General features: G+C 36.0%; 1 protein-coding gene across 8 annotated transcripts in view; it reads right to left on the bottom strand.

The window, feature by feature from the left end:
- Positions 1-26,582, bottom strand: part of LOC111045382 (high affinity cAMP-specific 3',5'-cyclic phosphodiesterase 7A) — a 319,448-nt gene that overhangs the window by 249,686 nt on the left and 43,180 nt on the right. Inside the window, exon 1 of one of the 8 annotated variants that reach the window (XM_039430782.1) lies at positions 16,079-16,214. The exons of 6 other annotated variants lie outside the window; for them this stretch is intronic. In XM_039430782.1, coding sequence (XP_039286716.1) covers positions 16,079-16,141 — 63 coding nt within the window. In that variant the 5' untranslated portion in view covers positions 16,142-16,214. Of the gene's footprint in view, positions 1-16,078; positions 16,215-26,582 lie in introns of those variants that run through there. One more of the 8 variants, XM_039430783.1, reaches the window with a different exon arrangement.

Here is a 26,582-nt window from a genome sequence, read left to right as displayed (position 1 = left end):
CAACGTTTTCTCTCTACACTACAATATAATGGACACTGATAGCAATCATCAAATATAATTGATACCATGTATTCATTTCCGAGGCTAACAACATGTTGTCGAGCTGAATAAATCGTTGACAAGCAACAGACAATGTCGTCAATTGAATTTTATTCCACAAGAGAATTGATAGAGACATGCACACTGACGAGGAGTTGAAGCGTACACATGAATTATTATTATTTGACAGATCTTTCAGTGGAGCTTGAAATTGAGGGGATTTGAAAACAATAATGCTTTGTCGAGATGATTTAGTATAATATTATTTAATAAATAACATGAAGTCTTAACTTTTCAAATATTTATTATTTTAATGAATATCATAAAGTCTGACACATCACTTATAGCAAATCTTAACTTTTAAAACTCATATTATGATGCTCATGCTTCAAACTATGTTTCAGAGATGATTCATGTTGTATCCTAGAAAGAACAATAAAAATATAGAATATTATAATAGGCACTGATTCACGATCTTGGATTGGAGAGGATCAACAGGATAGTTTATGAAATGACGCTAACTCTGTGCTATGAATTAATACGCTATTTTTAGGCTCAACTCACACTACCTCGACTCAAATCGTACGACTCCAGTCGTGGATACTCTAGTCTCTCGACCTTATGACTTTTTGCTCATTTTCACTACTTCAGTTCCATGCTACTCCATTTTCTAACCTTACTTTATTAAAAATAAATTAGCATGTAACAAATTTTACAATAATTATTATGAATATATTGTCTTATCTAATTCTTATTATTGTCTTTTCTATAATGATAAAACATCACTTTCATCAAACATAACCTCACTTTCATTAAAGTCGAGTCGACGCTCGACTCAGCTTCACAGTCGTGAGGGCGCGGAGACTAGAATCGACTGGTCTGAGTGTCACCATTTGAAAACACATGCTGCGTCGAGAAGAGACTAGAGTCGCAGTCTTTCTCGACTTGAGTCGCGTAAGTGTTAGTTCAAATAAATATTCAAATTCAAATAATCTTTATTGACAATTAAAAAGTAAAAAAAAGTAGTTGAGCCTAATTATTTCTCCAGAATGTATTTTTCATCAAGTATACATTACGACACTCCAATATAGAAAGAATGGAAAGGTAGGTAGATAGGATAATAATATGAGCAGAAATGATCAGCAGTATGGTGGTCATCATGACACAGTAAAGAGAATACATGACCTGATTAGTATGATATGGAGAGATGAAATGCCTCAACAGTGGAATGATTAATTCATAAAGAAGAAGATGAACAGGATTGTAATAATATTATCGTAAAATAACTCTTCTCAGTGTAGTTTATAAAGTTCTATCAAGTATTAACAACAGAATTTAGTTACAGAACAAGTGCTTGGAGAATACCAATGAGGTTTCCGACCAGAAAGAGCAACAGCAGATCAAATCTAAATCTTATCAAATCCAAATAAGGCTCATTGCAAAAAAGTTTCATGAGCATGACCTGAATTTGCATATTTTATCTATTGACTTCAAGCAAGTCTTTGATAGCAAAGTAAGAAGTGAACTATGGGGAACATTAAAGCGATACGCCTCACCAAAAAGCGCATTAATCTAGCTAGAATGACAATGAGTAGGACTGCAACAATGGTCAGAATTGGCAATAGAAGGGCAATAGCAGCACTTTTGATTTTAACAGAATTGTCAAACTTTAGAATGAATATCTTTAGATAACAATATATTCTAATATCTTTAGAATTAATGATAGCAGAATGCCTATAGTAATATTCAAAGAGAGGCTGCATTCCAGGAGGTAGAGAGGAAGACTATTAGTATAAAATTAAGGTGGGAAGATGAAGTGAAAGACGATCTCCAAAAAATGGGATGTAGAGAGTGGCGACAAAAGACAGAAAACTAGGAAGCGTGGAGAGTAAAGTTGTAGTGGAAACGGCCAAGGCTCATATTGAGCTGTAGTGCTAAATAATAATAATAGTTCCACTTCTATGACGAATGTGTTTTACTTCTATGGGGTTCAATGAAATTCAAACTGTTGGAAAAAAGTGTTGAGCAACCAACAAGCCAATGCCCCTTGGAAAAATGTATTAAACACAAAGAGAAAGTAACTTGAACTGAAATGAAAACGGAATCATCAATTTGATTTTCAATGAATGGCCAGGGGAAATGGAAGAAAATGAATGAGACTCGATGAATGCAACTGTTTCTCAACATCCATCTAAAACAAAGTGTTTTACTGGAGTTCGGGAGCAGATGAGCAGTGAGCAGATGAATAAGGCTGGCCACTCCACTCCACTTCTATTGCACTCATTTGAAACGAAATGAAATTTACAGCTTGCTACTCGTAATTAGAAACAATGGAACAAAAGACTGTAGGCGATTGAAACATACGCCTGCTTGATTATTGAAGGAGTGGAAAAGATGCAGAGAGGGATTTGTAAGAGGAAAGGGTGGCTGAATGAAGAAGGCTGTGAATGAAAAACAGTACAATTAGTGAGGAATGATAAAATTAGCCAGCAGCTATTTCCAAGAAGGATTCTCTCATTGGAATTTCAGACTGCAGACTAAAATTTGAATCAGTCAGTATTTGGATACGAAGGTAAGCCCAGAACCCAGGATAAGTGATCGATGCGAGGCAATTTATTGTAGGAATCAAAATGGAATTAGTTCATTTATCGTAATACGTCAACATTAGAATGTCTCTACTCATATGAAAGTGAAATACTTTAAGCAAGTAACCCATAATTTATTCTTGCAAATCTCAAAAAATCTTCCTCTTTTGGAACAGGAACATCTGCTCGGCAAAATTAAGATAATCTTGCTTTGAGAGGCACTCTCAAATTCCCCAGTTTTTAGGATTTCAAATAGATGATGATAATCTTGAAAATATAATGTGAAAATAATCTATAATATAATCTATAAAATATAATATTATATAAATATAATATAATATCACCTCCAAATAGGAACATCATCATCATCATCATCATCTTCTTACAAGGATTAGGCTCTGTTGGCTCTGTTGTTGCAGATGATCAGCTTAAACTATGGGAGGATTACATTGAGAGGCTTTTTGCTGATGAGAGAGAGGATGTGACAAATGTGGAGGATGCAACAGGTCCAGACATTTTAAAGGAGGAAGTTGCCTATGCAATCCGTAACATCAAGAAAGGCAAAGCAGCAGGGCCAGATGAGCTCCCCGGAGACATCCTTGCTGAAAGCATAGAAAACCTGCAGAGAATGCTAAGCAATCTGATAGGGGCTAGTGAGGAATATGGCCTCACATTAAATGCCAAGAAGACAAAGTATATGGTCATCACTAAGCAAGGAATTCCCCAAGATCACCTTTCTGCTGGACGGGATAAAATAGAACGAGTGGAAGCCTATAACTATCTGGGTACCCGCGTTTGCTGCAATGCAAGTCACATGCCAGAGATCAAGATACGAATTGAGAAAGCCAGTGCTGCATTTATAAAAATGAGACCTCTTCTGTCGGCACGTGATTTGTGTCTTGAGGTCAGAACCCGCCTCTTACAGTGCTATGTGTTTCCTGTTCTTTTGTATGGGTTAGAAGCATGGACTATGAATAAGGAATGTGAGGCCAAACTTCAGGCGTTCGAAATGTGGACCTACCGACGTATGCTCCGTATATCTTGGACAGATAGAGTCACAAATGCGGACGTTCTCAGACGTATGGGTAAACAACTGGATATTGTGCGTGAAATTAAGATCAGGAAGTTGAAATACTTTGGGCACATTATGAGAGGACCTAAGTATGTAATGCTGCACCTCATAATACAAGGTAAACTTGTTGGTAGGCGTTCGGTGGGACGTAGAAGAATGTCTTGGTTGAGAAACCTGAGGGAGGCATTCAACTGCTCGTCACAGGACCTCTTCCGAGCCGCAGTAAACAAGGTGAGAATTGCCATGATGGTAGCCAACCTCCAGAATGGAGAAGGTACCTAAAGAAGAAGAAGGCCTGTACTGGCATCCATTTCTTCCTTGGTCTTCCTATGCCTGGCTTTCCTTCGGGTTTGTACTCCCATGCTAATATTGGGAGCCTATTGGATGGCATTCTGGATAAATTAGAAGACCAATTTTCCCGATATTTCTTCAGAATATCCAATAGCAGTTCTACATTCAATTCAGCTCTTATGTTGTCATTCCTTATTTTATCCAGTCTACTACAACCTTTGACCGCTCGTAAAAATCTCATTTCAGCAGCTTGTATACGAGATTCAGTTTGTCTGTTTAAAACCCATGCCTCGCTACCGTATGTTATTAACGGAATCGCCATTGTTCTGTAAAACTTCAGCTGGGTATCTTGGCTTTCATAGAGCTCGTCTTATAGTGCCACAGACCACACTGAATCTCGCTACTTTTTCACCAACATCTTCATCCTTATCGAATGAACATTCTAATCAATATTATTAATCGCTTTGACCGTCAAAATAACTAATAACTATTTATTTCAAAACCAATTGAAGATTTTAGAAATGCCCATGCACTAAACGCTAAGGAATCTCTTTCAACAACGTTTCCTAGAATAGAAAATATTTCAGTACAATAGTATTCACTATAACTGTCATTTTCGATTCAATTTATCGACCATTCCACAATCATTCATTTTGATATGATTCAGATTTGCTTTCTCCAGCTACAGCATTATTCCTAATCCAACTCACAAGCAATCATTGACAAGTTTGTCCATTGAGAATCAGAGCAAGTGGTGCTGAGACAGCGTGTGATTGGATGAAACAAGATACAGTAATGGCAGCTATCATCAAGGAGGAGAGAGAACGCCTATAATTCAAGGCAAAGTTGTTGATGGTGGCCAGGCCACCGCAAAGGGGGCATTCAATGGGGCCATTCAATGTCGCAGCAATTTCATCCCTCTTCCATATCCCCAATTTATCCCTCCTCTTTCATCCCCGTCATCTCCAACTTTCACTCGACTCAGACTGCAGAGTAGAAACCTCTCGTTATTCGGAGCAAATCCGACCGTTTAACCTCCGTAATTGGACCGAAAGGCAAGAGCCCTAATGACGAACGATGCTAGCGATCCTAGCCGAGTTTTCCTCAAACCTGACTGACATCCGATTCCTCACAAATATTCTCCCATTTCGAGAGCCACGAGAAATAGTTCAACAGATCGCCGCCGAGTTAATTGCCTAGTCAATAGCCGAGTCAGACCCGATCCCTTTGAATAGCCTGTTGAGGTATTAGTGAACTGGTCAACTAGAAGGGTTCAGCTGTACAACTAATAAGACACAAAATACTGGCAAAATCGATCGGAGCAGATTTTCTACAAAATTAACCACTATATATCAAGTAACAGTCAAAAATCGGTAACAGAACCATTGAATATTGTTACGAATGAAGATATAAAATTCAATCAACGCACATCATGGAAATTTATATCATGAGTTAATATGAAAGTTACATTCCGTCGAGAATGACAATTGTGAGTTTGCTAAGAGACTTGATCTAGCTCTAATCAGATTATGAGTGGAGTGAGTATGTTAATAAGCGACTAGACAACGTTTACAAAATAATATGGCAAGAATAATCTTATTTGAAATTGATGTGTAAATGAGTGGGAATAGTACTTTGATAAAAATTTAGCTGATGATGAACGATGTTTAGCCCAGAACTTAGCTTAGTTGGGTTTGTTGCCTAGAGCCAATAGCGGCAAGTGATCAGCTTGACAAAAAAGTTGATATAGGTAAGAGTATCGTTCATAATTATTACGTTTATCAGACCATGAGATTATTACAAGAGCGAGTGATGTGGTAATGGAACATTAGTTGATTTCCCGGTTCAGTTGGATCTTGGAACAACCAAGAAAGTTATTTCAAAACTCAAAACTGGAAGTACAGACCCAGAAAGTCATTTCATACACCCTTATTATGGAAGTATCCTCGTTTCCATTTGCCAAATAATTTCTTTCAAAAAGATCACACTCAATTTCCAATCAACTCGACACTAAAACTCGAAGGCTCTCATATTCTAATATGAACGATTCATGCTTTGATTGACTTAGTTTAATTAATGCAGTTAAATCAGGGAAATAGACTAGAAGTTTTGAATTATTCGCCTATGCTTGAAAGGTAGGTGTAGAAAAGAAATGAGATGCTGTGATCATTAATCAAATCTGACTCATCCATTGCAATAACCTAGATAATTTCAAATTTTTGAAAAATTTCCATTTAATATCAGATAGAAGAGACATCTTAGAACCTGCGTCTTCATCTTCCGAGCATTCACCTACTAATTAGATTGGCAATGATAGGAGCATTCTCCTAATCTTACCAAACGTTCCTCGTTATTATTTAACCTTGCTACGATAATAATTTGACTGGAATAATTTTCCATTCACATAGCTAGTTATCTATTTTTGTTGATGATTGATTTATTTCGCCGTCGAATGTCTTCGACGTGACCTTCTGATGTCCTGCAACAACAACTAGGATTCAACAACTACTCGTACAGTAGATATCAACTAGGATAGTCATAATAGTCTAGTTAGTGATACTTGTTTACAGTAGTTGATGGATTACGATCGCAGTAGACAGATACATACAATTCTCATATTATTATATTATGGTCTTATAGTGCCTATGGCCTTTGGTATATTACAGTCATTGGTATGACATTTTTTGAATAGCAAGACATTGAATAGGAAATAGTATAAATAATTACTGATACTGAAAAGTATCAACTGTTCTGGTGAACCAATTGGATTCGGACAGTTGATTAACTCCTGCAATACATTCTGAGAGGATCTTGTAGAATAATGCCGGGCCGGGCCCTAAACATGATGAAGTGATTCTCAACCATCTAGTACAATAGAGAAAACTTTCAATAGCCTTCTTCGATATAATTGCGTAGAAGGATTACTTTCTGATATAAACACATATTCATGTGTGGTATAGAAACGATTAACTGATCTCGGAACTTGATAAACAGCAATAAAGAAGGAAAAGTATGAAGATGGATTTAAATAAACATAGAATAGCACGGATACCAAGATACATGCTAAACCTTTTATGGTGATTGTATTTCATATTCATCGTATTTTTCGATTAAGTAATCCAAGTTTTTAATGTTATTTGTCAGTACCTATTTGTATTTTAGAATAATTTGGTACCAGATGAAAAGTGTATTTTCAACTACCATTCTGTAAGTATTGATTTTTATTGAAAGTTGAAAATAAGAGTTCTAAAATTAGTCGGGTTGAAAATTAATTAGTTATGTCACCATGAATATTATTCAATTCTTATCCTAGAAGTTTTAAACGAGTAAGGTTAAAAGACAATAAGGAATAAATTTAAATCTCTAGTTTTCAGTGCGACACAATTGAGAAAGTACAGCCAATTAGCGTAAATCTCGTAGACGAACTAAAACGGATAATATTACAAGGGAGCAGAAACATTATAAACTTTATCCGATCAGGTCCCAGGTCACTGAGCTTCAGAGATCATAGCGAGATGAACACAAACGTAATGCATCTCAACCAAGTCAATAGTTGGAGTTCGATTAAAAAACCAATACTTTAGTAACTCAATTTTTTTTGTAAAATATAGCACAGCTTGAAAGCTGAGAGCAAAGTCAATGAGACCGAGCATTGATGAATATTGAAGCTCTGCCCACACATAAATTGCAATATTGCACGCCTCAGTAGAAGTTCAAGTTTGTAATGGAAAGAGTGCAAAGTTGGGGCGCTGTAGTTGCTGTGTAGTTCTTTGAGAAGGCGGGAAACGCAGGGATTGGTGCCGAAGAAGGCGGGAAAAACTGTGATTGGTGCAGATGAACGCGGAAAGTTTCCTGATTGGTGGATGCCACTTGACTTGAGAATCACACAAGCGAAAACGAAAAACAGACGCAAGCCTCCTTCAATTCCCGATTCTTAATTGGACGCCGGATTGAGATCTCGTATTTGGCACTCTGCGAAAGTTCTTTTTCAAAGGCATAATATTTCTGTTTGAGAGCTGCTTTATGGGCTTATCTAATTATCCGCTTCTTTTTCATCCATTTTCTTTTCCAGCAAAGGAATTGAACCGACTCACAAACTGTAGCTAAGAGAACTTTGAGCTGCTACACTAATGAACGAGGCTTTCAGGTTTTCAAGCAATTTCCACCACTTTGAAATATGCTAGAAAATATTCCAAGTATCAAGCAATACCCTTGCAATGCTCAATGTGTACACAAATGTTCAAGGCAGTTTTACTTAGAAGATATTGCAGAATGTTTAGCATAAATCCCCCAAAATTAATGAATGATCCATTCATACAAACTAGAAAAGCTTATATCACAACACTTCAAGTCCGTGAAAAAGACAATGTCATGTGCACATTGTACAAATTCCAATTGATTATGGTGATAGTAAGAAATTAGCAGGATCGCTCAAAAACTTGAACTAACGTCGATAATAGAGTACTTAGTAGCTAATACTGGTAATAAAAACATCAGAAGCTATGATGCACCGATAATGTCAATAAATGGGAAGTTTCTACTTTTCTATTTTTAATTTATTAATTTATGAGCAAGATATCGAGATAAAAATACCTTTCTCGATCATGATGAAACTAAAACACCGGAAGATTGCACAATGTGAAGAATGATGATCATTCTATTATAAATACTATTTTTTAACATAGAACTGTAAGTTATTTTGAACAGATTGTATTGGGTGTATTGTATATTTTAACAATATTGTAATCGTCGATCTATCCTACATGACAAGACAAGAATGATGCCTACTTAAGCCGTGTTCTTGTAAGTGATTAATGTTCTGAGTGTTGATTGGCTATCAATAGACGAATACAGTTTTAAGTAAGCTGGAAATTATTAATTCCAATCAATATATAACATTTATTTGACGGTTACTTTCTCGAGAAATATTCATCATTTATATAATATATTTCCCATGTAAGCATTCGAGAATAACACAACAACGAGAGATTCTACAAAATAATGAACAGCTAAACATAACAATTGATATCCTATCAAAAACAGTTCCACCAAGTACTGGAGAAGTATCTGTACTTCTACAAATAAGTACATCACCATGTAAACCTGAAACAATACTTGCTAATTCTAAAATAGGTATATTATGATGTCACTTGATGGAAAAGAGTTTAACAACGTTCCAAAAAATTCCCCTACAAATTTCCTTACAATAAAGTAAATCACCATATAAAACAACTATAATAAAGGTGTGAATAAATAGCTGCCTTTTCAATAAATAGATGACCTGGAGAGTTTAAGCAAGTTGACGTCTAAATTAATCGGCAATTGCATGTAGCATCCATCCACGTTGGCCATGCCGTGCATCCATAATATTAGCCACGTGCTTTCACCAGCCAATAAAGTGCTGCTTGTGACAGCACAAACCCAACACTACCAACCTGCCACCTCTGTTGCTGCTGGTGCAATGCAATTCGCACGTGTGCACAGGCCACAGGCCATAACATTCACAATCATTATATGAAAGCCTGATTTTATACTGCACATTAATCATTTAAGTAAGTCGCTAAGAGCAACAACAACAAAAAATCTGGTGTGGCGCACTCACACAACTTTCCTTGCTGTTATGAAAATTGATCACCTGACGCTAGTGTTGACGCGCATCTCAAGTCTACTATTCAAAGATCTAAGCCAGCTGATGGCAGGACAATAACGCTGAAAACACACGAGGTCTGCTATCTCTTCATAGTGAATGATTTGATAGAATCAACAGTTGCAACAGTTTGCAATTGAATAATCACATTTCCTCGAATTTCGAGCTTATTTCCAATTGTGGGTGAAAATGATACTGAACATTAATTGTAGAGATTTTCATGCTGAATCTTTTCCACTTGAATTTTTTGGTTTAAATTGTATCTGTAGCCTGATAATTGGAAGTCTAAAATCAAACTTTGCATGAATGGAGCGGATCTCCCGAAATTTTTACAGATATGGCATATGGGACTTGTGGCAGTTGATAGAGCTCATCAATGACTATTTCAGGTATAAATTTAATCAAAATCGTTGGAACCGTTTTTGAGAAAATCGAGAAAAACCCTGTTTTTGACAACATTTTCGCCATTTTAGCCGCCATATTGAATTACATTTGATCGAAATTGCTCGTGTCGGATCCTTATAGTGTAAGGACCTTAAGTTCCAAATTTCAAGTCATTCCGTTAACTGGGGGATGAAATATCGTGCACACACACACACACACAGACCAATACCCAAAAACCACTTTTTTGGACTCAGGGGAACTTATAGAAATTTATAGAAAATAAAGAAATTATATAGAAATTATAGAAATTGATATAGAAATTAGAAATTATATAGAAATAGAAATTATAGAAATATAGAAATTTATATAGAAATTTAGAAATTGGGGTACCTTAATTTTCTTCGGAAAACAATACTTTCCGTACCTATGGTAATAGGGCAAGGAAAGTAAAATTGATGTAATGACTTGATTATTAATAAATTTTTAATTTAGTTTACCTCAATTTTTCAAATCTAGTGGATCAACTTATGTTTTTGACTTTATCAAATTCATATTTTCTTCCCCCTAGGTTTTCGTCAACTTGTTCGTTTTTTACATGAATAATCTTATGAGTAACTTTTTCACTTTCACACTTTACTAATCTGAAAGCGTTTCAAGGCACTCGGTCCCATCTCCATCTTCAAATTTATAATTACTGTCGTAAATGTTACTCGAGATTATTGATATTATTTTATATCTTGATCTATGGTAAAAGCACGCCAAGTATTTCAAAACCATTTTCAATAAAGCTATTTTATAGATAATGTGAAGATAATGCATTTATATAATGAATAAGTGTAGTAGCTCATTTAAACTAGATTTTCTCAATTATCCTGTAACGTTCTGTAGCACTCAATTTGTAGTACACTCTACACAAGTCGATCCATGCTGGAAACCACGAGCAGTTTCCATAAACTTATTCACAGTTTATTCAAAGTAATGAAATTTGCTGTGTAGTTGAGAGCGGCCAGCAAACTTTGAAAGAGAAATAGAGGTGCAGTAATATTATGCGAGTACAGTGTAATGCTGCAAAACAGGGCTAGGGCGGCCAGGGCGGGCTTTTTGCTAACAACACTCCCAGTTGAAAACTTGTGGAGGTACTTGAAGTAGTGCTTCAGCATTTCCACCTCATCTGCAAAGAGATGCGATTCGCCGCTGCCTTCTGCAATCTTCTACTTCTGTTCTCCATCCCAGCAACGCATGCTGCAATCAACACTGTAACTGTATTGCCACTAACAGCTACATGAAAAATTGCAACAGCTGTAGCTGAATTTTCATGGCTAAAATAACTTATTCAATAAATGGATGAATATCTAATTGAGAACCAATTAGTTTTGATAATAAAATTGTTGAGTTTGTTTTAGAAGGTTTATTTAGGATACTGATTGTATTCAGAAGAAATTGACATTCATATATTTGTTTATTAGTTCTATCATGTGCAATTATCTCACATGCAAAGGCACAACAGGCACATTGTCATGTCTGAAACTGTCGCTTTTAAAAAATTGAATTAAATATATTTTAATGAATTAAATTTGAAATACAGTCCAAATGAAATGTAGGTATGATGAATATATTTAAAGATAACGAATAGTCTGAGGTAGACGGATGGTCATTCAATTTCCTTCCAAGATTTGAAACTCAATCCCAAAAAATTAAATTCGAGATCAATAAGGATACAGTACTTCAATATATAGTTGAGAAGAAAAATGAAATAAATTATCAGTATTCGATTCAACTCAATCTATTTTTAATTCTTGTAGTTTACGCTTATTCTTTTGTCTTATAGGCTCTTATTCTCTTCTTTATAAATGTTGCAATTGTTGGTTAACAATATCTTATGTTCCCTCAATTATCATTATTCTCGATCCGATCTCATTATTTCACATGAGATGAGTGAACTCGAGCTACACGAATACCAAACTAACCTACTTCATTGTTCCTATGTATTAGGTTGTAAATACAAATACGGTAGAAACTCGAACATGGGAGTGTCTACTCAACTATTTTGTGGTATCACACGCTGCACTCATCCAAATTATTAGGGATTATTGATATTTCATCACTGAAAATTTTGAAATACTTGCTAACGGATGGTGTACAGAGCCGCACATTACATTAATTTGACATTGTATTATTCTCACCCAGCAGGAATGACAATATGTCAGTACATTTTTCATGACTGTTAGCAAATTGTTCAATATCAAAAACCTTCAATTCATTGGCTACTAGTTACTAGCTTCATTGGCATTGCTGTTACTTGTTCAATTCCACGAGATTTTGTGAAATGCTGTTATGGAATCTGCTAGTGTAAAATAAGAACATTATCTGAAAAATAATGGAAAATGAAAACATTCCTGAATTGGTATCTTTTTGATTATTTTCATCCAAAACACTTCCCTGCAATTCTAAATGGCATTGTTGGATGATAAATTCATCTGGTGTATATAACAAGTTCGTACTTTGTTGAGAATTTCAAATCGGGGAGAATCCGATCCAACTAATTAGAATTGATAACTTAGTTGAGCGCATTGGAGTGTCGAATTGGTGTGAAAGTTGCAGCATCACGCACGCACGCAGGCACTCATATTCCAACCACAAACCACTTGCCGATGGTGTTGCGAACCTCCCCGGCGATTATTGGATGGAGGCGCGTAGCGGCTGAGGCCCACGCCAACTTATTAAAGCCATTCATTATTCACGGGCAGCGCACCGAGGCTAGTCTTGTCAACCCCTCCCCCCACCACCCCGTCATCACTCGGCTAATAAATTAATTGAGCGTGCCTGGAATACTAGTCGCTGCTATCTCCGGGCAATTGTCTTTTCTATCTTTAGACCTGCAGCAGTATGGACGCACGCACTGCATTTCCTAATGGCACGAGCACGACTGTCGGGGTTTTGCAATTTCCATTTATTAAGCTCTATTTTACAATTGTTATTTACATTTTTCGTCTTCCTAAAATTCACCTCCCAATTCCCATCATCTCTGGCGTTCAATTAATCATTAGCATTATCGGCATTTATTGTGAGTTAGTATAGAAGCCAACATATTGCAATTACTGTAATCTACATAAATAAAGAAATCCAATCCAATTTCGTCTATTCAACGATTTACTTGAGAATCATTAACATATATTGTCTATTACTCTTTAAAAGTGAGAGGATATCCTCTCTAAGGATGTCATTAGTCTGATATCCAATCAGTCAGATTAGTGCTTTCGTTTTCTTTCTATATTCTCGCTGGAATGGTGATTGCTTGAATCGATAAAGCACGTTGCACACAGGGACAATAGTGGCGTCAAATAGACCCGGCGGCTTCTTGCATTTCTTGTATTGTCCCTGTGAGAAGGGGTTCGGACGCTGATTTGTCCCAGTGTCATGACAGTAATATTGCCACTAATAGCGGCTAGTCGTCAAATCTACTTTTTCCCTGTTACTCTGTGTTAATTTTCTGTGTTTCGGATGAACACGTTAAGTCGTCGGTCCCGGCTGCCTAAAAAAGCAGTCGTTAGGTCATGTCAGAGGCCCTGAAATTGATCAGTTGCGACCTGAAAACTCTTACACAAAACCTGAGCCAGCCAGGTCACTCAATATTATTATTATTATTATTATATTATTATTATTATTTACACAATATTAGGCAACGCTGTTATTTTTTCGGATGAAGGGCCAAGTCTTAACTTATTTTATACAGACTATAGTTCTTAATTTCACAAATCAATACAATCAAACGTTTATCAACGATTTTTAATGATTCTTCTTTTTCTATATGCCGGTACCGCGACGTAGATTGGCGATCATCAATGCAATCTGGATTCTACTGACCTCAGCTCGGAACAGTGATGTAAAATCAATTTTAACGCACTCCCTCAGGTTCTTCTTCCAGACCGGCGTCTTCCTTCAATCTTGCCCTCCATGATGAACTGCAGGAATCTGTATTTTTCATTTCGTAACACATGTCCAAAATACTGAAACTTCTGTTCCAGTAAGCAACCTCCACTGTCGTCGAAATTCATTCCAATACCTCAGAATTCCTCACCCTTTCTGTTCATGAAATACGAAGAATGCGATGATACAGCCACAATTTAAATGCATGCATCTTTCCCTCCATAGCCTTTGTTAATGTCCATCCCTCGTGACCATACAGCAACACTGGAATGATTTCCAGTAGCATTTCAACAAACGGACTCTAATCTTGAGAGCAAGGCTCCAATTGCATAATGCCCCTCTCATTCTGAAGAATACCGCCCTGGCCTGTTCTATCCCTGTTCTATCCGACTGTTTACCACCTGTTCAAAATTCCATTTGTCATTGAGACAGCATCGAGGATATTTGCAACTTCTGTACACTCTCCACCAACTTACCAGCAAATGTCACTGTTGCCTAATAACCATATCTGCTACCAACCATCAACTTTGTTTTGCGTACATTCATACATAATCCATATTTATTGCTGGCTGTATTCACATCGCTGGTTCAACAGCACTTGGAGATCATCCACACATCCAGCCAACAACACTGTGTCATCCGCAAACCTGAGATTGTTCACAATATTGTTGACAACCAGTGCACATGTGCATCCATCAAGAGCCTTAGAGAGGATAGCTTCTGAACATGAATTGAATAATGTTGGTAACAACACACAGTCCTGTCTAAACCCTCTACGAACTTCCACTTCTTTTGAGAACTCCTTATCCCATCGGACATTTGCTGTCTGGTTCCAGAAAAGATTGGCAATAATTCTGACATCCCGATTGTCTAACCCCATTTGCTTCAAGATTTTGGAGTGCTGTACTCTGTCAGACAAATGCCTTCTCATGATCAATGAAGCATTAATATACATCCTTGTATATTATATATATATATATATATATCTATATATATATATATATATATAATATATATATATTATATTGTATAACATACATCCTCCTATCTTGGAATCTTTGAATCAGGACTTGAATTGCAAACAATCCCTCTCTGAAACAAAGTCATTACTTCACATTTACAAAAATCCACCCATGTATAATCTTCAGGAAGATATCCATGATAAGTTTTATTAAATTGATTATTCATAAAAAAATTGAGAAAATTTTATCTCAATAATAGCATAGTTGTCATTGTCCATCATAGGTTTTGCGAATTGTTAAGGAAGATTCAAAGATTTGAGAAAAAAAATTATACTTTTATTATTTCATCATTATTTAGAATGTTGAGAACATAAAACACACAGACAAACTAATTAAACTACAGGACAATCAGAATGACACTAAGATGTGCTCATTACATTTTTGTATCAAAACGAGTCGTTGAAATGAAATTGAAATATTATTTATTGGGCGAAGGGAGTCCTCCTCTCTACCACTCAACATGATAAATTTTACATATTCGATGAAAGGGGATTGACAATAATATAACGGGCTTTCTAACACAGGCCTACACATTACATATTTCCAATAACATAATATGCCATGGCACATAGTATTAATATTGAAAGAATACTAATTTGCTGATGTGACTAATCTGGAAGAAGGCTATGGCAAAATGAGGCCAAACAGGAACAGGGACACGCTCTCAACAACAAGCGCTCCTTAGCACCCCCCCCCCTTAACAAGAAATCAGCTGACACGAATAAAGGAGGTAGGATGTCCCTCCCATACCCATACTTAGTGAAGCAACCATCAACAAGTATCGAGATTGAGCCCAGCTGTTGTGCAAACCCCATCAACAGGAACCATGAATTTATAATTGTGTGGGCTGTCAATCCCCAAGCAAACCACCTGTTCAGTGCCAAACAACACCAGTCCTACCAACACATAAATGATATCGAAATGCAGTTGATATGATTTAATAATTGTGTGGGCAGTTGTGAGAGGGGTGGGTAACCCCACAGCAAACCACCTGTTTAGTGGCATCAGTGCCTAGTACAAACAAAACATCACCAGTCCTACCAACAACACAAATAATGTGGAAATAAACAGTTGGTAAGCAGTTTTTGAGGTTATATTTGCTAGGATTTACCTGGTAATCGGTCCATGCTTTTGCATCTCGTTTGAAACAGAGACATGTGGCGAAGGGAATCATGACACGAACTGCAATGGAAACTACAACTGTAAACACTACTAGCCGGCGACTACTACGGACTTGGAGTTGGAGTTGGATGATGTGTATGGCGATGGCGCTAGTGAGGTGGGTGAGGTGGGTGAGGTGTGAGTGCAGTCGATCAATAAGAGACCGTCGCAGTCGTGCCACCGTCTGCACACCAATTTACACCAAACTGTTAGTTGGGCCGCAGGCTGCAGGTGGACTGCCACTGCCACTGCCACAACCAGACAGCCTCACAGCAAGCAGAGCAATTGAGTGAGAAAGGCAATGATAGAGTATGCGTGAGAGTAGGAGAGAGTGAGATTCGTTAGAAGAGGAGTGGAATAATGAGGCAGAATATAGATAGAGTGAGGGGTAGATGACACAGGATGAAGAGAATAAGAGAGAGTGAAAGAGAGAGTGGGAGGCTGATGAGAAGGATGCAAAGGAGGAGCCGAGACAGAATGAGAAGGAGGAAGAGGAGAACAGAAGATGACGGAGCAAGAAGAGATTCGGGAAAAGATATGAGAAAAAATTCAAGAGATGAGAGAAGGAAATGAGGAGGCCAAGACGACGATAGGAGGAGAGGAGAGTGAGAGAGAAATGAGGAGAATGAGAAGAAGAAGAGGAGAGAGAGAGATAGGAAGAAAGGAAACGACGGAGAAGGAAAAATGCAGAAGACGTGAAAATAGACTGGAGGTGAGAGAAAGAAATTGTAATGAAAATAATGAGAGCCGATAATAAATAATAAATGAGGAAGAGGTTGACGATGAGTAGGAGAAAGAGGGGAGGAGGCGGAGGAAGAGGTCCTTGTTTATGAGGAAGAACACAATAAGGAATTAGATGAGAAAATACAAAACGATGAATGGATCGAGAACAAAAGGAAGCACTGAAAAAATCTTAAAAGAGATTTGAATAAAAAAAGAAAAGTAATGAAAGCGAGGGAGAGAGAAACGAAAGCGAAAGAGAAAAATAAGTAAGAGAAACTATGTAAATGAGAGAGAAAAATATATTTATGTAGACAGAAGATTAAGATACTGAATCACATGAGTAGTGAAATGTAAGCAACATAATACAAAGAATAATTGTTTATAAAAGAGAATTATACAGAGTTTAAGAGAGGAGAAAGTTTATCGAGAATGAGTGAGTGATTGATAGAAAAAGAGATAGAGTGAGTGAATGACAGTGTGAGGGGAGCAGGGTGGATGCACCACGTTTGGTTGCCATGCCAACCATCCCAGGTGTCTCAGCCTGGACCTCAGGCTGTGCCGGTAAGTGCCCCTCCCCCAAAGCCCTCCTCAACCACCCCACTAACCAAACTTCCAGGTGCAAATGTCACCTTGTTCTCTCCGGGCGACGGCGGTGTCTATTTTTGGGATTTATTGCCTAAGTAATGAGAGAAGTTTACATAACGAGTGTACAAGAATAGGAGCCGTGTTGGGGGATTTCAGGCAGTCTGCAATGTTATTGGCATTTGCAAGCATTGGGGACAATGTTGAGAGGTTGTGTAGGACATAATTCATAGTTTAAATGAGCATTAATCATGAATGAGGTTGGAGTTCATATCAATTTCTCAATTCAATTGAAATAAGATGCAACGACATATAATTCCAAATGATCTTGAATAAACTTGACAAACGTATTTTACAGATGAAACTATATTCCGAATTATCAGATACTTCGTAATAACACAGTCTAAAATTTATTGCTATCGATAATCCATTAATTTTTTCACTGCTTAATTGGAACGCTTTGTGTATAAAAGAATTGATCGAGAGAGAATAGGAAAGTTACTAGTGTCTCTTTTCTGTATAGGGCTACTTGTGAATAAATATTTTCAAAAAGGGTACTAAGATTTTTATTTTTCTCTCTAAGTTACTAGTGATTTGTTGATAATAATATAATAATCAGAAACTATTATGAAATTATTAACTGAATGGAATAGAACAACAACGGTAAAAGCAGGGCCACATCTGTTATGCAGCGGTCCGATCCTACTCATGTCCGACATTTCAGTATCTGTAGGGTGCTTGAGAGGCGAGTCGCAGTCTTTATTTGAGTAGAAAGTCTGCAAACATAATGAATCAGCATTTATCACAGCTTAAGCTTTTGGATATACAAAATGCTCATCGAGATAAACTTTTCAATTTTCATTGAAAATTGGACAAGTGAAGGAAACATAGCCTAACCTACTTTTTGGCCTGTTTAATCACCTAAATTTGGAAGAAAAAATTACACAAGGATTGCCTTAGTATTTTATCTAGCAATGTTTTCACATCAGTGACGTCTGTTACATAATAAAATAATTAAATGGATAAATTACTATTGAAATTTATGGAATGATGTAAATATTCTGGAACACATTTAAACACCCAACACTACCAATAAATTGTTGAAACTGGAATTAATAAACATGTATTTATTTACTAAAGAATATAAAATAGGAGATTGTGTAGTTGCCAGTCTCTCTTCTGCATATCATGTGACGGTTTTCCGCCTCCCAACAAGCTAATCAATCACATAATAATATTCAATTAATTTTCCTACAAAAGTCTATCTGGTACACTATTCCAGCTTCCAGCATGTATTCAAAATATTATTTTGAACTACAAATCAAATAAAACTAGTGTATTTTCCCACAATTTCCCTACATAGCAAAATATTCATAACGGCAATTGATGTACAGGTTATGTCACGAAGCTAAAAATAATTGAATAAAAATCTGGTGTGGCGCACTCACACAACTTTCCTTGCCGTTATGAAAATTGATCACCTGACGTTAGTGTTCTCGCGCATCTCAAGTATACTGTTCAAAGATATGAGACAGCTGGTGATAGGTCAATAACGCTGGAGACACACGAGGTCTGCTATCTCTTCGAAGTGAATGATCCAACAGTTGCCAACAGTTTGCAATTTAATAATCACATTTTCTCGAATTTCAAGCTTATTTTCAATTTTAGGTGGAAATGATACTGAACATTAATTGTAGAGATTTTCAAGCTGAATCTTTTCCACTTGATTTTTTTAAAATTGTATCTGTAGCCTGATAATTGGAAGTCTAAAATCAAACTTTGCATAAATGGAGCGGATCTCCTGAAATTTTAACAGATATAGGACTTGTTGCAGTTAATAGAGCTCATCAATGACTATTTCAGGTATGAATTTGATCAAGATCGTTGGAGCCGTTTTCGAGAAAATCGCGAAAAACCCTGTTTTTGACAGCATTTTCGCCATTTTAGCCGCCATCTTGGATTGCATTTGATCGAAATTGCTCGTGTCGGATCCTTATAGTGTAAGGACCTTAAGTTCCAAATTTCAAGTCATTCCGTTAACTGGGGGATGAAATATCGTGTACACACACACACACAAACACACACACAGGGAGATGAGATATCGTGTACACAGACGCACATACACTCATACACACACACACACACACACACACACACACACACAAATACCCAAAAACCACTTTTTAGGACTCAGGGGACCTTGAAACGTATAGAAATTTAGAAATTGGGGTACCTTAATTTTTTTCGGAAAGCAATACTTTCCTTACCTATGGTAATAGGGCAAGGAAAGTGAAAATTAGAATCTAGTGACTAGCAACTAGTCATTGGTTCTAGCTACAGTAACTATATTACTATTTACTATAGTACTATAGCACTATTTACTATAGTAATATAGTTAATGTAGTTCTAGCTATACGAATAAGATTATACATCTGACTCGAATCCTAGCATTTGCTTGAAAATTACTTAGAACTAGCAATAAATTGCCAACTTTTATTCAATTGTTAGAATATGCAGTGAAAAAGTGCACCAGCTAATAACGGCGAACAGCAATCGTACGTTGAGTGTTAACCGTTCAATAACCTTCAGTGGTATTTATAAGGTCACCGCAGGCATGGAACCAGGTCGTGGTGAGGGCGGACTCTGCTATCAGTTTACGGAACTTATTCTTCCGCGTGTTCAACACATAGGCCAGCCAACTCGAATACCAATTTTAAAACAAGTCGTGACAAAAGAATTGATTATTCAGTCTATCCATATTGGGTTTATACAGAAGAAGAGACTAGTGAGCTGGTGTATTCTTAGTATCAAGTCCAAGGAACGTTTCCCAGCAAGGTTTTACCCGTAGGCCTATTATCCTAGTGAAGAAGTAAGAAAAACGTTGATAGTATGAGAATGAAATTCAAGTGCAACCGATTTTGAAGTGAAGTGATCAGAGTGGATGTATGTCCTAATATACGAGTTAGATGTGGGATTTCTAACAGCTGGAAATGAATGATAATTGTCATCTCACATTACTGTTCTCAGAAAGATTGAATCTACGTGCTATGTTAACAGAGAGTTACAGAATTGAAAAATCAATTACAGTAGTATATCCATTGTCCATAAATACTCGTATAAATGAATGGATTCAGTATCTAGAAACAGTAAAAGTTACATGCCAAATCAACAAAGTGAATTGATTTACAAATCAAACCTTATGTAAGTGAAATGAGTTCTCATCAAATAAACTTGTTTCACATAACTCTGGAAGGGTAAACTAATTTCTTTAATTTATTAAATAATAGTATTTTTTATTTATAGCTAGTAGAACGTAAGCAAGTATAGCAAGTATTTATACATTCAAACCCATGCTTCACGATTCTTAACTAGAGACTACAATTATATAGCTCCTTCAATTTCCCTTATAAACATTAATCAATGGAAACCACTAAATCTATGAATAATGGTCGATACATTGACATCAGAGGAAAGCATTGCGAAATACTTAGGTTATCGGTTCAATTGGTGGAAAAGCAATCGCCCCAGCATTTCATTGCAAACTGAGGACTACGATGATGGACTGATGTATAAATAGGACAAGTTTCAAGCTGGAATGGAAAGGGTGTGAGCAAAAGGAGAAAACATGAAAAACAGGGCTATGGAAGAGGAGAAGAAATGGAGAATAGGAAGAAGAAGAGAACGGAGTAAAGGGAGGGAAAAGACCCAACAAGAGGTTTTTTGACTCTCACAAATGATGGAGTGGAAAGGAAGAGAAATTGGAAAGCGTTCCAGGAACGAAAAGAGGGAACAGTGTGAAAGGCAGAGAGGGTGATGAAGAGGAAAGAATGTGCTACAGAGGCCTTAAGAGAGAAAATACATTGCGTCGGCGAAGCAGAAAATAATGAGATAGAAAACGAGCTACAGACAATGAATGAAAAAGAAGAAATAGACAGTGAGAGATTTGTTGAGAAAATGTATACAATGAGAGTGAGATAGTGACTGAAAAAGAGGATGTATACAGTGTTACAGTGACTAAAAATCAGAAATCAACAATAAGAGAGTCATTCAAAAAGCAGAGATAGATAGCTCGAGAGTGAGACAAATTTAGAGATAAATAGACATTGATGGAGGAAGAGATTGTGAAAAATAAGGTTAACGACCCTCTTGGTCAAGAAGCGGGATTTCTCAGGGTGTTTTGGGGATAGAAGGGCAGTGTGCCCTTCCCTTCTGACATGGTTTTCACAGCGGCGATGAAATCAGCGCCCTTAAAAGGGACTGAATTTCCCTCTTTACCCCCTGAAGGGAAGTAAGTGAGGGGGGTTGTTGAATAAACGCGTCGACGATAGGAATAGAAGGAAGAGGGGAGGGGGTTTGAAGCGGCAGGCTGTAGATTAGGAGAGCATTTACAAAACTGCGCATGCGCAAGATCGCTAGGGGAGGGGAATAAGTTGACTGGGTTTGGTATATGGATAACCCTTGGGGGACATTTAGGTTCACGGTTTTGAGGACGGACAGAGAAAGGATGAGAAGGTAAGAGAGTGGAGGAGTAGAGAGGAAAAGTTCGGAAAAGCTCATTACGCTATCGGAAAACCAGCCAGTGCTGATATCTAGCGAGGAAATCGGGAAGCAACTGAAGTAAACTTCAACTTGAATAAACAGCGTCTCGTTGTAGCAAGGAAAATATTTCAGGCTGAATATTATAGTATTTAGTAGTTTGCCCGTAATGAGAAATATATGAGAATCACTCATCATCATATTTTACATGTTGTGATGAATTGATTTATGATATATTTTATATATTGAAATATAAAATTTATGTAAAATAACACAGCATTTTATGTAAAATGCTATATTATAGCATTATATATTATATTATATTTATTATAGCATTTTATGTAAAATAACATGCCTGTGAAGATGAATGATTCTCATACAGATATTTCATATATTTCTCATTATAGGCAAACTACTGCACAAATATTATTTTGGCACTGTTTTACATGATTTGACAAGGATCGTTTTACATGATTCAATGCTTGTAATATGAATGCACATTGAATCTGAAAATATTTTGAAGCTTCCTTTGTACAGTAACTTTGGAATATTACAAAATTCAAATAGCAATGAAAATACGATCGAAATCACCTTCAGTACTTTAATATAAAATAGTATTGAATTACTTCGGAAAGTGAAAAATAGTTTCAGAATTTTGAAGCAGGATTAATTTTTTAACTCACACTCACTATTTCAATTCCTGAATCGAATAATCAATCACTCACTACCTTTCATCATTTTTGATGACTTCATAAATGTGAAATTTATCATTGAAAAAAAAACTGTGAACTTTGATTCAATGTTAAGTTATTGTCCAATGTAAGAATTTGGACTTGAATAGCTTGGATGTGAGAAATTCAAACTACTCACAATTCACACTCCTGCATATATAGTTACATGAGTTCCAACATTACCTGAAAAAAAAGAACAAATGAGATAAACAAAAGTTAAATATTAAGTATGAGCTACAGAGACATTAGAGCACGATTCAGTATTTTTTAGGCCATGATACACTCAGCCACCATGGACGCTCCATCAGTCGTGCTAATCTAGTTGCAAAATATTTAGAACACTCCACAAATATCGCCACCAAGCGGATCATTGAGTATAATCATCAATAGAAAAAATTAAGAATATAGTAGTGGTGTACTGAGTGTTTGAGATTTCGGTAGACTCGGCCTCAATGCGATATCATAGAATCGAAAATGAGAGCATGGCACACTAAGTTTTGGAAGCGCAACCAAACGCACTACCAGAAGTGTGGGGGCAGTAGTCTCTGACGTTTTGTTCAGAAAAAAAAATGTATAAAGAATTTCGAAAACGAAGTCAAATACTCCCATATTTTTCCTCCAGGTGATATTTGAAAGTGAGTGAACAACTTGAATAAAATCGAATGTATTGAAGATTACTGTTACCCTAATCTATAAAAATAGTTATCACCCCATGCTGATAAAAATTACACGAGTTTCATAGTGTTGCAAAGCCAACACAAATCTTCCATTAAGGGGAATTGAACAACAGCTTTGGACTTATCATACAAAATTGATTGATAACACTTTCAAATGACATTTCAACAACTTGACAAACATATTAGATACTATGAAAAATGACAAAATAGAAAATTTATTACTAATTTTTCCAACAAGTTGACAACAAAGATAACAGTCGAAACAAGCAGTGTCATTTTCCTTCACCATGAATATACATATCATTTAGTTTGGAAACAATTCGTGGAATCAAGCTAAAATTCATAGCTAGAATTCATAGAGTAGTTCAATACATTCAACTATTACTTCAGAGGAAAAGAAATTCATTAGAATTATGGAAAAAAGGAGAAAAAGTCATTGTTTTTTAGACGTTTTACTTGTTCAGTCTCCACTTATTATATTTTGATGCGTTCAATATTGGAAATTATTGAATTAATGCATTCTTCAATTTTCTATAGAACTTCAGCTCAATTCAACGGAGACTATTATCATGTCGCAAATATTTCCAAAACTTTTCAAAGATCTATAATAGATTTCAACTTTTAACAAAATTTAATACAAACTATAGAATTGAAAGCATAATAACTTAATGTTTGAGAAGAAGTATAGAAGAAGAGAGTTTCTATACAAGTGGTTGTCTGAAGCTGGAAATTTACGTGATTTCGCTGAATTCAATAAATTCAATTGAGATTGACTAATCGTAAACTTTAGAGTACATTTTCTAGATAATTGGTATCTCATTTCAGTATTTCCGATGATGAATTATGAATTTATAGCATTTTTGTAACTAACATGAACTAATAGGAGATACATTAACGCCTGGAAAAAATAATGTTACTTCGTGTAGAATAATGTATTTTAATAAATATATTTCTCAGATTAATTTTACAATATGAATTACCACAATAGCTTCTCTTATTGAGAGAAGTCTATCACGTTGACAAATAATATTATATATATATATATATTTTTTTTTGAGAGTGTTGCTAGAATAAATATGTAATATGACTTGGAATTGAATTGATGGACAAACAACCATGAACCATCACATCATGGCTTGACGCGATACAACAATCAACTGCTGTCAATCACAACTCCTGACAAGATCTTCGAATTTTTATGGATAGAGAGCAAATCAGGAGTTTCGGAAAAAAAGGAATGTTTGGAATATGGGAGAAACAGGACTTCCCAGCCATTAATTTACTCCTGAGAAACAATGGACGAGAGAACATGGAAATTATTATTACGCTGTTCGAGTGTGTGCATGTAGGTGTGTAGCGTACATCATTAATTTTTACTTATTAACGCAAGCGAACAATGGAATAATGCCCTTGCACCGCTTTTTCTCGTTTTTCCCAAATTTTCACGAGTTTTAATGTCGTAGTATGAGAAATCTTGAGCTCAACAATTTTATATCTAGAACTGAATGGAATTGAATTATAGTCCAGTCAATATAGTACATAAAAAAGGAGTGTGCTTGCAATATATATTGTAGTTCTGATTTTTTAATATATTATTTAGATACATGAGAGAAGTCCAGAACCAATTTCTTCATGCAAAATTTCCTTGTGCTAGAACAGGGTGGCCCAAAAACCTCGTATTTTCAGTTCATTTTCCAGTTTTCAGCTATTTCCACCAGATCCGTTAATCGGACAGTAACATTTGCTCTCGCCTTTTTTAGATTAAATTGTTCTGAATTAAATGAGATCATTCGGAACTCTCTATCTCTAATTAGTACTGAGTTATGATTTTCAAAAATAGGTGAAATTCAAAGAAAAAATCAATTTTGATGAATTTTAGTTTTTGATCAACAATATCTTCCGACTGCTACTTCAAAATCCCTCTGGGCGTATTTTTGTGCTCTACAATCTGAAACCAGGTAGAGCGCTCTATTTTTTGACCGAATTTCTCTTATCATGCATGATTTTGAACCACCTTGAAGAGCTCAAAAGAATGAAGTGTAGTAAGATAAGATCCGAGCATTGTGTCAGAAGTTATGAGAGTTTGAAATGTTGATCGTTGAGGTGTCCTTATGCGCGCAGAGCCTCTAGGAGGAGAGCCTCTAGGAAATACTGAAATGAAGTGCATCTAACGGGTGATTCTCATAGAAAAAAATCTCATGAAATTATATTATTGTGTGAAATATCAATGTGACGACAATTTAGTTGGTGATGATGGTTAAAGCTAAAAATTAGGTGTTTTTCACAATACAAGGAGCATTGTTGTCAGGTGTACCCGTAAATCTATATGAGATAGAGCGCTCTACCTGATCTCAGATTGTAGAGCACAAAAATACGCCCAGATCTGGTGAAAATACCTGAAAACTGAACTGAAAATACGAGGTTTTTGGGCCATCCTGTATCTAGCACAAGAAAGTTTTGCATGAAGAAAATGGTTCTAGACTTCTCTCTCATGTATCCAAATAATATATTAAAAAATCAGAACTGTAATATAGATATTGCAAGCACCAATGTATACAGAGTGTTCTGAAAAAAGGTGCCCATAGGTCAGGGCATGATTCCTCACATCAAAAGAAGGAAAAACTTCTAATTAAAGTTTAATGAGGTCCGAAAATATTTTGTTACCAAGTTATACAGAGTGAAAGATTTCGTCTGAATTCAGTTTTCTGCCCTATGGGTATTTGTAGACTGTTAATTAAGATGTACAATTTAGTGCACTTCATGTAAAATGGACTGAAAAATTGGATAAAACCGTTTCCAGAACAGTAGCTAGAGTAATTTTCAAGATATGTGACGAAATACGCCAAACTTGGTCCCGAAAAACAAGCTCGTTTAAGGTTTGAAGCAGATTTACTATGCTAAATGTACAATAAACACAAAATATTTTATTGCAGAACTTGTAGAAAATTTAATTTCGAAGAGAAAGATGTAAGATAGGTCTATTATAGACGAACGAAACTTTTTAAAACATAATCCTTAATTACATACAAATCGCATGAAAAATAGACAAAATCAATTAATCTCTCACAAATGTAATCAAGTATGTAATTAAGGATTATTTTTCTAGACGTTGCGTTTGTCTATTATAGACTTATTTTGCATCTTTCTCTTCGAAATTGAATTTTCTAAAAGTTCTGTAATAAAATATTTTGTGTTTATTGTACAT

This window comes from Nilaparvata lugens, chromosome 6 (assembly GCF_014356525.2).
Source record: "Nilaparvata lugens isolate BPH chromosome 6, ASM1435652v1, whole genome shotgun sequence".
Taxonomy (NCBI): domain Eukaryota; kingdom Metazoa; phylum Arthropoda; class Insecta; order Hemiptera; family Delphacidae; genus Nilaparvata; species Nilaparvata lugens.
The sequence above is the reverse complement of the archived record's forward strand: the minus strand, read 5'-3'. Positions and strand labels throughout refer to the sequence as shown.